At 46.2% G+C, this 12,605-nt stretch overlaps 1 protein-coding gene across 4 annotated transcripts; it reads left to right on the plus strand.

Annotated features, from left to right (window-relative positions):
• The first annotated feature begins 66 nt into the window (after positions 1-66).
• nfe2l1 (nuclear factor, erythroid 2 like 1) lies at positions 67-11,583 on the plus strand. Of its 4 annotated transcripts, none has more exons than XM_012952814.3 (6): positions 67-90; positions 4,081-4,614; positions 8,371-8,559; positions 8,632-8,706; positions 8,792-8,950; positions 9,142-11,583. In XM_012952814.3, the coding sequence occupies exons 2-6, from the start codon at positions 4,132-4,134 to the stop codon at positions 10,405-10,407; spliced, it is 2,172 nt and encodes a 723-aa protein (XP_012808268.2). In that variant the 5' UTR covers positions 67-90; positions 4,081-4,131; the 3' UTR covers positions 10,408-11,583. The 4 variants fall into 4 exon arrangements, with proteins under 4 accessions (XP_012808268.2, XP_002938061.3, XP_004918720.2 ...); XM_002938015.5 differs by lacking the exon at positions 67-90 and adding an exon at positions 388-550; XM_004918663.4 differs by lacking the exon at positions 67-90 and adding an exon at positions 388-550 and having other exon boundaries at positions 8,404-8,559.
• Positions 11,584-12,605: the final 1,022 nt, after the last annotated feature.

Raw genomic sequence — 12,605 nt, forward strand, 5'->3', positions numbered from 1 at the left:
CATCACGCCACATGTTGCCGACATTGCGCAACGTCTTTGTTATGGACACGCGTCGACGTCACACGCACTGAAGCTTCTAGAACGTGTGACGTAAGACGCAATCTTTTTGCAAGTCACTGTGAGGCCCAAAGCGGCTGGTTTTCCGGCTTCTAGTTCATGTAGTGTGGTTTTATTCAGGTGTCAGGCATGGTTTGTGTGTCGGCTGCACAGCAGACCCGGCAGGAAGTAGGCTGAGGAGTCAAGCGGGACTGTAAGCTTAGCTTCCTGGCGGCAGTGGGTGATGTAACCGCTAGTAACTTACAACGCTATCGTGCGATTGGCTAACTGCGTGACAGAGACAGCTTGGTGACGTAGCTTTCAGCTATCGTCTTATTGGCTGGTTGTGTTATTGTTCTTTTGCCATTGGTGATCGCTGATGGGCTCAGTACTTCCTTCCTCCTGATTGGCTGCCGCTGCTGGCTTTCAGTGTTGCCGGGTGATGCGGAAGTGAGAGTCTGGAGCTGGGAGACCCACGGGCGGGACACACACGAGGAGAGCGGAAGAGAAACGGGTGGGTGCTCGGGGTCCCCGGACTTGGGGTGCGGGTAGGGGGGCCGAAAGCTTCTAGTCACGGATCTCTATTCTGTTCATCCATTCTACCGCGAAAACTGGTATTTCCCCACCGCGGAAGTTATTGAGGTTATGGGGCATAATGTTAGCAGGCGTGGGGGTGCACAGTTAGGCTGTGACTGAGAGGGGGGGGGGGCACTGAGTCCTGGGGCAGGGGGGGCACTGAGTCCTGGGGCGGGGGGGGGGGCACAGTTAGGCTGTGACTGAGAGGAGCAGGGGGGGTTCTGTCACTGAGAGAGGGGTAACCAAAGGGCAGGGAGTCTGAGTGGCCCCGGGGAGTTTGGGCTTTAGTATTCAGAATAGTTATAATTCCCATAATGATTTTATGTATAATAATTGGGTGGGAGATTATCATTATCTGCCGATCAGAATAATACTTAAATGCTCTATTTCTTAACCTTGGGTCAAAGATTCTGTAGAACTACAACTCCCTTTATGCTTTATTCCTTGAGGTCGGAAAATACTGGGAGTTGTAGTTCACCAACGTCTTGATACTCAAGGTTAATAATCAAGGACTTTACTGTTACATAAATCTCCCTGAATAGGGAGGAGTCACTTTCACTTTGTGGTCTATACCACTGGGGTTATGCAATAGGCCCACACTTGGCTGCACATTTATATTGCTTTCCATGATTTGGTGCAGACTTGTTCCTATGTTGGGGTAAAATAAAGCATTGCCTCTAGGTTAGTGTTGTATCCAGGCCCGGACTGGCAAATGTTGGGTTCAGGCAAATGCCAGAGGGGCTGCTGTAAGGTGCCATAGGCAGTCACTATTTATTGGGCTGGGGGGGCTGTTTGTGCCTCTGGGTACTGGGAATGCCAGGGGGCTGTAAGGTGCCACAGACAGTCACTATTTATTGGGCTGGGGGGCTGTTTGTGCCTCTGGGTACTGGGAATGCCAGGGGGGCTGTAAGGTGCCACAGACAGTCACTATTTATTGGGCTGGGGGGGGCTGTTTGTGCCTCTGGGTACTGGGAATGCCAGGGGGGCTGTAAGGTGCCACAGACAGTCACTATTTATTGGGCTGGGGGGGGGGGCTGTTTGTGCCTCTGGGTACTGGGAATGCCAGGGGGGCTGTAAGGTGCCATAGGCAGTCACTATTTATTGGGCTGGGGGGGCTGTTTGTGCCTCTGGGTACTGGGAATGCCAGGGGGCTGTAAGGTGCCACAGACAGTCACTATTTATTGGGCTGGGGGGGGGCTGTTTGTGCCTCTGGGTACTGGGAATGCCAGGGGGGCTGTAAGGTGCCACAGACAGTCACTATTTATTGGGCTGGGGGGGGCTGTTTGTGCCTCTGGGTACTGGGAATGCCAGGGGGGCTGTAAGGTGCCACAGACAGTCACTATTTATTGGGCTGGGGGGGGGGGCTGTTTGTGCCTCTGGGTACTGGGAATGCCAGGGCCTATTTTGTATCCCAGTCCAGAACTAATAATTCTCCACTATGAAGGAGGGAAGGATAGATACAGGCCCGGACTGGCAATCTGTGGGTTCTGGCAAATGCCAGAGGGGCTGCTGTAAGGTGCCATAGGCAGTCACTATTTATTGGGCTGGGGGGGCTGTTTGGGTCGCTGTGTACTTGGAATCCCAGGGCCTATTTTGAAGCCCAGACTTGGTTGTATGATCAGTATGGGTATCTAACAGCAACCACACAAGTGTAAGTTGTTACTGTAATTGCACTACAATATTCTAGTTGTTTCATTTTGTGTTTGCAAATAGAAATGGATGTTCAAACTATAGTCTTTGTGCGGCATTGGGCTTCCCCCTGCCAGCTGAGAATGCCGGGGGATGCTGGGACTTGCAGTAAAATAGACAGTTGGTATATCTGCTGACTAGGCTATTATTAAAACAAGTTACCACTCCGGAGAGATTGGTTCTTAGCCAAGTTGCAGGAACTGTGAGGCTAGAAAATGAACTAGGTGTGGCTTTGGGCTGGAGAAGTGTTCACCTGCCGGAATGTATATATGAAGCTGGTCTGTGTGTAAGTCCTGCAGTGTAGATTAAGGCGTATATTCCCCCCCCCCCCCCCCAATCAGCTGTGTGTATGTTGGTTGCCTTGAACAACAAGAGACCAGTTTAGAAGTGTTGTCGGGCCTCGGTGGCACTGGAATCTGAGCAAGTGATAATCTTCTGTGGCATTTATCCTGTGAGCCCCTCTCTGAATAGCACACGCCTCTGCATTAAGTCACGTGGATAGACAAATGTATTGGGGGCTCTTGGAGCAGGAAGGGCCGATCTGTGTTTGTGAGGAGATCAGCAAAGAAAAAGATATGTGGATGTTCTAGGGCCAGCTTGGGATAGTGGGTGCAAGTGTATATAGAGAGCTAGGTGCATGTATTATATGTCATTTGGCTTAGATGGGGGCTTTTAAAGAAGAGGCAGCTCTGTGACAATGAGAGGATTACCCTCTGAGCGCCGTTTAGTGGCACAGGCCAAATGGAACGTACCGGATATTCGCTGTTGCTCTGTGTATTTATAAAGCACATAAAAAGACTAACAATGTTGTTTAAGACCCCTGACACAGCCCAGTCGCGTGCATGCAAAGGAAGGGTATGGGGGGCTGTGTGATGGTACTAATCTATTTGTCAGATAAGGTACAAGGACAGTCAGTTAGATAGATGTGTGCGTAAGGCGATTTATATCCTGGAATGCTTTAAACCATAGAGAAATTCCCAACAATTTTTTTCTCTCCTATATAATAGCCCTTTGAAACGAGAGAATGCTAAACTACTACTCCCAGCACTTTTTTTTTATATTACAGGCCAGGCATTTCAGTTTAATATTTTCACTGCCCATTTTTTTGTTGCGGCCCTTAAGGGGAGCAATGAATGAATGGCATTGGCACTACATATGGGTATAAGCTAGAGAATTTGTTACACAAATACACATGGTTTTAGTTGCTTTTATAAACTAAATACAGTGTCCTTGACCACTAATATTAAGGGGTTGTTTACCTTTAAATTCACTTTTAGTACGATGTAGAGAGTACTATTTTGAGCAATTTTTGCAGTTTACTTTCATTTTTTATTTTCAGTTTTTGAATTATTAAGCTTTTCTTTCTGCAGCTCTTCAGTTAGGAATTTCAGCAGCTATTTGGTCTTGTAGAGACTGGTATATGAATAGGAGAGGGCCTAAATAGAAAGATAAGTAATAAAAAAAAAAAAAAAGCTGGAAAGAGTCAGAAGAGAAAGGCAAATAATTCAAAAATGATATAAAAAAATAAAGACCAGTTGAAAATTTGCTGATAATAGGCCATTGTATAACATGCTAAAAGGTGAAACCCCCCTTTAAAGGTGGCGGGGGCAGTGCAGAAGAGGGATATATGAGAAAGGTATTGCATCCTATGGACTTGTTTACTTACCCAGCGTGGAAGTGATTTGTGAGTGCTGAGAGTTCAGTTATGTGATAGGGCAGAGGGTGGGGAGAGGTCTATATGTTACCTAACTGTCTCTATTCTGCTTCATTTTGTTCTAGGTAAAGATTGTGTGTGTTTTGGGGGTCCCTGCTTCTTCGGGGCTCCCAGACATGCTGTCTCTGAAGAAGTATCTCACTGAGGGTCTGATACAGTTCACCATTTTGCTGAGCCTGATGGGTGTACGTTTGGACCTGGATTCCTACCTGCCCTCTCATCTGCCCCCTTTGCATGAGATTATTCTAGGACCTACCTCGGCCTACACCCAGACCCAGTTCCACAGCCTAAGAGGCACTTCCGACGGCTATGGGGTACATCCCAAGAGCGTTGATCTGGACCAGTTCTTCACTTCCAGGCGACTGCTGGGCTGCGTGAGAGCACTTGACCGCTTGACCGTGCCAAGCACAGAAGTAGATGCCTGGCTTGTACACAGGGAAACCGAGGGATCTGTGTCAAGTGCACAGACTGGTTCCAGCCGTCCCTCGGACAGCCCACAGGATCTTAACAGCTCTGGATCAGAACCAAATCGTGACGGGCAGGGGCTAGAAGAACTGGGGGCAACTGCTCAGCCTGGAAGTTCAGATTTGAGCAAGGAGGTAAGCTCAGTGTTTGGGTACAATCATAATTTATTTGCAGTGGGTTCTGTTAGTGGTTGTGCTTGTAGTCCCTAAATCTTATAAACTGATTGGGTGCTGTAAAGGAGCATAGCTCCAGATTCTGTTGTTCGTTTGTGCAACACAGCTGCTATTGGCTGTCACTCTGGCCCCATGACAGGAGGCGGCAGGTGTGTCGGATCAGGTCTGGGCCCACACAATACCGTAGGGCAGTGCTGTCCAACTTCTGTTGTACCGAGGGCCGGAATTTTTCCGACCTACGTGGTGGAGGGCCGATAATGGAAGCCAGTTTTGACCACTCCCCTTTTTGAAACTGCACCCACTTGAAACCACACCCATGTTATCACATGACCATACCCATATTAATGGTTGTAGTACAGCAAAAACCTGCCATACTCTGCCTGCCCTACCCTGCCTGTGTGCCATACTCTGCCTGCCCTACCCTGCCTTTGTGTGTGCCATACTCTGCCTTCCCTACCCTGCCTGTGTGTGCCATACTCTGCCTGCCCTACCCTGCCTGCGTGCCATACTTTCACTGTGTGTGCCATTCTTGGCTGGTTTGTGCCATACTTGGCCTGTGTGTGCCATACTCTGCCTGCCCTACCCTGCCTGTGTGTGCCATACTCTGCTTTCCCTACCCTGCCTGTGTGTGCCATACTCTGCCTTCCCTACCCTGCCTGCGTGTGCCATACTTTCACTGTGTGTGCCATTCTTGGCCGGTTTGTGCCAAACTTGGCCTGTGTGTGCCATACTCTGCCTGTGTGTGCCATACTCTGCCTTCCCTACCCTGCCTGTGTGAGCCATACTCTGCTTGCCCTATGCTCACACACAGGCAGCCTACAGTGACACAATGCTGGCACTGCTCCTACAGTCTGCACAATAACTATATATTAAAAAACTTTTTAATTGCAGTACCACCTCAGTATATGTTCTTTTTGTAGTGTGCAGGGATTATTTGTGGGTTTCTACTGCTCCTGAGGTGTGAACAGGGGAACAATGGGGGTGATTACAGCCTGAGCCTGAGGTGTGAACACTGCAGGGGGTGAACAATGCAGAGATTAAAAGGTGTGAAAAACACAGGGAATTACATATTTAAACAATACAGCCTGATTACAGCCTGAATCTGAGGTGAGAACCATGCAGGGGGGGGCAGTTAATCTCAGTACTGATACCATTTAAAGTTTACACAAGAGTAAGCCATCAAAGCAGCCAGACAGGTGGGGGGCCACACAGAGGGGGGTCGCGGGCTGCATGCGGCCCGCGGGCCGCCAGTTGGACAGCACTGCCGTAGGGCGCACAGGCAGGAACAGCCATGGAACCTGTTTATATATCAGCTGGTGAGTAAAACCCAGACACGGGGCTCATACACAGACAGGGACAGTCATATGACTTTGTTTATAAGGATGCAGTTGCGGCACAGATACAGGGCAGGGTAACTATCTGCTTGCATCTTAAAATAAGTCTGAACATACTTCTTCTTAGGCTGCCAGTTGGCACGAGGGCTTATAAGCTGTGACTGATCAGAGAGTTTTACTTCAGAGAAACAGACTTTGCCGGCACAGACTAGTAGTCTCTAATATATGTAGTATGTGCATAGAGAACTAAACGTCTAACACTGCAAACTGTGGCCTTGCATTTTGAGGAATGAAAAGGGCAGGCATTCCCATAGCACACATCCAGTATATATTAAAATAGGAATAAACATACACTTACAAGTATCAAGAATATTGTACAGGTATAGGACTTGTTATCCAGAATGCTTGGGACCTGGGGTTTGCCAGATAAGGGGTTTTCCAGTAATTTGCATCTTCATACCTTAAATTAACCCAATAGGATTGTTTTGCCTCCAATAAGGATTAATTATATCTTAGTTGGGATCAAGTACAGGTACTGTTTTATTATTACAGAGAAAAGGGAATCATTTAACCATGAAATAAACCCAATAGGGCTGTTCTGCCCCCAATAATGGGTAATTATATCTTAGTTGGGATCAAGTACAGGTACTGTTTTATTATTACAGAGAAAAAGGAATCATTTATCCATGAAATAAACCCAATAGGGCTGTTCTGCCCCAATAAGGGGTAATTATATATTAGTTGGGATCAAGTACAGGTACTGTTTTATTATTACAGAGAAAAGGGAATCATTTAACCATGAAATAAACCCAATAGGGCTGTTCTGCCCCCAATAAGGGGTAATTATATCTTAGTTGGGATCAAGTACAGGTACTGTTTTATTATTACAGAGAAAAGGGAATCATTTAACCATGAAATAAACCCAATAGGGCTGTTCTGCCCCCAATAAGGGGTAATTATATCTTAGTTGGGATCAAGTACAGGTACTGTTTTATTATTACAGAGAAAAGGGAATCATTTAACCATTAAATAAACCCAATAGGGCTGTTCTGCCCCCAATAAGGGGTAATTATATCTTAGTTGGGATCAAGTACAGGTACTGTTTTATTATTACAGAGAAAAGGGAATCATTTAACCATTAAATAAACCCAATAGGGCTGTTCTGCCCCCAATAAGGGGTAATTATATCTTAGTTGGGATCAAGTACAGGTACTGTTTTATTATTACAGAGAAAAGGGAATCATTTAACCATGAAATAAACCCAATAGGGCTGTTCTGCCCCAATAAGGGGTAATTATATCTTAGTTGGGATCAAGTACAGGTACTGTTTTATTATTACAGAGAAAAGGGAATCATTTAACCATTAAATAAACCCAATAGGGCTGTTCTGCCCCCAATAAGGGGTAATTATATCTTAGTTGGGATCAAGTACACAATACTATTTTATTATTACAGAAAAAAAAATTGAATTTGATTAAAATGGAGACTATGGGAGATGGCCTTCCTGTAATGCAAAATTTTCTGGATAACTGGTTTCTGGATAACGGATACCATATCTGCATATCTTTGAGGAAGTCAATTTTTTACTGATAAAGCTTGATAGGATCTACAATCCACCAGGGGTTTAAAGAGTTAGGGCTCTTACACAAGGGCATTTCTTCCTGCATCCCCCTTTGGTGGATATTTTGTGTGTTTGACCGCAGGGGAACACAGGAAGAGACGCGGCCAGTTCATATGGCCTGTCTGTGCCTTGGTATGATGCCATTTAAAAGGGACATCCAAGGGGCCATAGGGGGGTGCAGAAAGAAACGCCAGTGTATAAGAGCCCTTAAGGTAGCCATGCACGGGCCCATATGGTACCTGACTGTTAATGGACGGAAATCGTACGAGTGTCCTGCCACACATTTTTGTAACTGAATGCAAAAACACATGATTGGGACTGGGTAAAAAGACAACATGCTCATAACTGGGTAATGTTCCATGTGGGTAGGTGAATTGGGATAAAGGTGCAGTTAGTTTCCCCTTTGAATAGGCACTAATCCACCTCCAATGTGAGTGAGAGAGATCCATTCATTTAGAAAGTGAAAGGCCCAGACCGTAATAGAACACTCCTCTCCCCACACACTGCTTGCCAGTTGCTTGCCTCAGGCTTCATCGACTCAGGCGAAGCGCGACGCACCCTTACACAATGCAGAACGCGAAACATAAAGGAAGCCTAGAATTTATACAGTAATTCAATACTTTCCCCAAGGCTGGAAGCTATGCGACACTCTTTCTTCCTATTGGGCAATAACTGTACATTTCTCCTCTTAATTTTATCTTTTTTTTTTTCTTTTTCTTCTTCCCCCCCCCCTGCCCCTTATTACTGTAATGTTGCTGCTAGGATATTGACCTGATTGATATATTGTGGCGCCAGGATATTGACTTGGGTGTTGGGCGTGAAGATTTTGAGAATCGGCAGCAGCATAATGAAAACGAGGAGGTGTGGGAGTCCCTAAGAGATGGCCATGAATCGGAGCCCCTGGAGCCTGCTCTGCAGGTGGATGGAGAGACGGGGGAGAGTATACCCCAGGTAGGTAATTCTATGCAATAGTAGTGACCTCGCTGTGTCCAAGTGCAGAGCTGAGTGTCCTTGTCCTCACAGGATCAGACTGCTCTCTCCTTGGAGGAATGTCTGAGTCTCCTGGATGTTACTTTTCCTTTTGGTGACTCTCCTGAGGTGAGTTGCTGTGTGCTCCCCGAGCCTCTGCTAGTGTTGTGCCCTCAGCCTGCTGTGCCTAATTACCTTCTCTTTGCTTCTCTAGTTCCCTGCATCTAACACCTCTAGCCTTGTGGATGCCGAGCAATGCCCCATGGTGTCTGATGGAACAGACCGCCTATTGTCCCCTTTACTACCGGATATGAGGGCCTCTTTGGACCTGGAAGAGCAGTGGCAGGACCTAATGTCCCTCATGGAAACACAGGTATAATCAACCAGCATTTTAAAGACCACAACTGTCATTTAGCAATATATAGCAAAAAAAACCCAGAAAAGTGAACATCATTTTTGGTCATTTTGAAATTGTTTAAGGAGTTAAACTTTGTGCTTTGGCTTTTTATCATGTTTTTTTCCTTTCTGCAGTGCAGTTATTGATTGCTATTTATGTATTCTCAGGCAATGGAAGTAAATAACTCAGCTGAGGATCCCTTGTATCTGAGTTTGGATCCACCCCTTCAGCAGGATGTGAATCTGGATCAGGCTTCCCTCCCAGGCTGCTCTCACAATGCCTCCTCCCTTTTCACTCCCATCCTAGAGCCTTTCTCGGCCTCTGAGTCTCCTGTGCCACAACTTTCTTCCCACAATTCCACTGACCTAAACTCAACATTTGGCTTTACTAACCTGACTGGAATCCTCTTCCCATCTCAGCTGAACAATACAGGAAACATCACATCCCCTACCACCATGCCAGACCCTCTTTGTGGGCTTCTAGATGAAGCTCTGCTGGATGAAATTAGCTTGATGGAGCTGGCACTTGAAGAAGGCTTCAGCCAAGTTCAGGCTTCACAGCTTCAGGAAGAACTGGATTCAGATTCAGGTCTGTCCCTGGATTCTCATCACAGTCCTTTGTCTCCCAGTGGATCTGAATCGTCCTCTTCTTCTTCTTGCTCATCATCATCTTCTTCATCATCTTCATTCTCTGAAGAGGGAGCAGTGGGTTACAGCTCCGATTCTGAAATGATTGAGCACGAGGAGTCTGAAGGAGCGAGCGGTTATCAACCACAATACAGCAAGTTCTGCCGGATGAGCTCCCAGGATCCCAGTCGTTTCCGACATCTGCCATTCCTGGAGCACGTTGGGCACAATCACACGTACAATATGGTGCCTGAGGAGCCAGAGGAAGTACAGCCAGTAGTGGAGAGGAGTGTCCGGAGACAGTCAGGTTTTCTAGAAAGGCAGGCTGGACGTGATGATCAAAGGGCCAGGTCTATGAAAATCCCATTCAGTAATGACAAGATCATTAACCTGCCTGTGGAGGAGTTTAACGAGTTGCTTGCCAAGTACCAGTTAAGTGAATCGCAGCTCTGTTTGATACGGGACATTCGCAGGAGAGGCAAGAACAAAATGGCCGCGCAGAACTGTCGCAAGCGCAAGTTGGATACAATTCTTAACCTGGAGCAAGAGGTGAAACGCCTTAATCGGGAACGGAGCTCACAGCTTCGCGAGAAAGGAGAAAACTTGAGATCATTGCAGAGAATGAAAGAGGAAGTAGAGCATCTGTATCAGGAAGTGTTTAGCCAACTGAGAGACCAGAATGGCCGTCCATATTCTCCCCAGCAATATGCCTTGCATTACACAAGCAACGGCAGCATTATACTCTCACCTCGCACTGCTGAGGGGCAACAGGGCCGCAGGCCTGAGAGGAAGGATCGGAGGAAGTGAGGGGTCTGTATTTGACTTCAGGAAAATTACAGGACAGGGGGTGTGGGCTGTGCTTTCATTCAGGCCTCTATCAAACCTTTCACACAAGATTGACCCCGGTGAGTGACCAAGAAGAGGTCTCCTCAGTCAGTATATCAAGGGCTGTGTCCTGTCTGGGTCTTAGCCCATCTGTCCAGAAATGAGAAGGAGGCCTGCCTGGCCTGAGGACTTAGGCTAGCCCAGGAATTGCAAAGCTTAAGAAAACCGACAAAGGGAGGGTGAAAAAAAAAAAAAGTTTTTTTTTTATTCTTGATCCTATAACTTGTCTAAAATGTAGTCAGCTGTGTGTTAGGGACTGAAGTGTCATCTTGCATGAGAAGGAGAAGGTGGTGACCCCGTAGAGTCATGTCACTGAGCAGAGACCTGGGGTACGGTGATCCTGATGGGTCACGAACAGAGATCCTGAGGATTAGGTGGGGCAGTAGGTTTTGTATGCACGCTGCCAGTTATAAGGAAGATAGGGTATCCTCAGTCCTGCGAGGCGTAGTGTTCTCCCGCTATTAGCGCTGAGAGATCTGCCAGCAGAACGCCAACGTAAGTCGAATGCTATCGAGAGGGGATGTTTTTTTGGGGTTTTGGCATGCACGGATCATCCTTTTTGTCCAAAGCGAGCTAAAGGGTAATCAACATCCTTACAAAAGTTTCTAACGTTTCCCAATGTCTGTCATGTCCTTCCACTGGGCACGGTATAGCCCGCCAACATTGCCTTAACCACGCGTGGCTCGAGGCCTTGTTTCCTGGGCAGTGTCTTCAGAAGATCCCGTGTAGTAGCCAAGATGGTGTGTTGTACTATAAATCCTATGTAAGAGTAGCAGGAAGTGTATTTATTGAAAAAAACAGCAGTGACGAAAGGAATCCTTTTCACTTTTTATAGAATAGAAGAAATCTGTTAAGATTTAGAGCCGTACATCTCCGTGTCAGTCCTCGGGATATACCAGTACGGGCCGAGATTTAAAGGCTACCATTGGCATCAGTGTTATAATTCCATTAGCATCCGCGGCTGCCACAGAGCCAAAACTGCTTCCTGCCAGGAGAAGCTTTTATTTGAAGTTTTAGACATTGCTGGTTATAGCGATAGCTTGTGCACTGAACTTAAAGGAGAAGGAAGGCTACTGAGGTAGTGTATTGCCAATATATTATTCACAAAATGCTATATTTATTCTATAGAATGCTTTACCATACCTGAGTAAACAGCCCTAGAAGCTCTCTCTGATAGCAGCCATTTTACCTTGGTCTGATGTCACTTCTGTGCCTGCAGGCTGCTATCTGGTAGCTCTGGTCTCAGATTACAGCAGGGAGGTGAGGGGGAAGAAAAGGAGAGAGGAGCAAACTGTTCATGCTCACGCCTGAGCCCTGAAAGTAAGCTGAGAGAAGGAAGTCTGATGCAGAAGCTCATGTGTACAGAATAGAAGGGAAGAAATATTGTTTTTCACAGAGGACTCAGAGCAGCATTACTGTGAGTGCTTATGGCTGTCTTTACATAGACCTTTCTTATGAAGCTTACTTAGTTTTTACCTTTCCTTCTACTTTAAAGGAACAGTAACACCAAAAAATAAAGAGATTTAAAGTAATAAAAATATAATGCACTGTTGCCCTGCACTGGTAAAACTGGTGTGTTTGCTACAGTAACACTACTATAATTTATATAATAGGCTGCTGTGTAGCCACGGGGGCAGCCATTCAAGCTGGAAAAAAGGAGAAAAGGCACAGGTTACATAGCAGATAACGGATAAGTTCTGTAGAATACAATGGTGTTTTATCTGTTATCTGCTATGTGCCTGTGCCTTTTCTCCTTTGAATGGCTGCCCCCATGGCTACATAGCAGCTTATTTATATAAATTATAGTAGACTTTCTGAAGTAAACACACAACTTTTACCAGTGCAGGGCAGCAGCACATTATATTTTAGTTACTTTTATATACTTTTATTTTTTGGTGTTACTGTTCCTTTAAGGCATAAAGGGCACATATACCCCACTCCTTAACAGCAGCTTAATGAATAGGGCTTGTGCTGAACATTTACCTTTTGTTCAAATTAAGGCTTGTGCTAGGTTTTGGTAATTTCTTGTACTGAGAGGGAACTTGAAACCACTTTTACTTTCCAACTTCCTTGGCAGTAAAACAAAATACCTGCAGAGAAGCCCCCAGCTGGCCCTTATC

Source organism: Xenopus tropicalis, chromosome 10 (genome assembly GCF_000004195.4).
Source record: "Xenopus tropicalis strain Nigerian chromosome 10, UCB_Xtro_10.0, whole genome shotgun sequence".
Classification (NCBI taxonomy): Eukaryota; Metazoa; Chordata; class Amphibia; order Anura; family Pipidae; genus Xenopus; species Xenopus tropicalis.

Coding starts and splice junctions, on each gene's coding strand:
- nfe2l1 (XM_012952814.3), top strand. CDS start 4,132: ATGCTGTCTCTGAAGAAGTATCTCACTGAGGGTCTGATACAGTTCACC. Junction 8,560..8,631: donor CGGGGGAGAGTATACCCCAG/GTAGGTAATTCT, acceptor TTGTCCTCACAG/GATCAGACTGCTCTCTCCTT. Junction 8,951..9,141: donor TGTCCCTCATGGAAACACAG/GTATAATCAACC, acceptor ATGTATTCTCAG/GCAATGGAAGTAAATAACTC.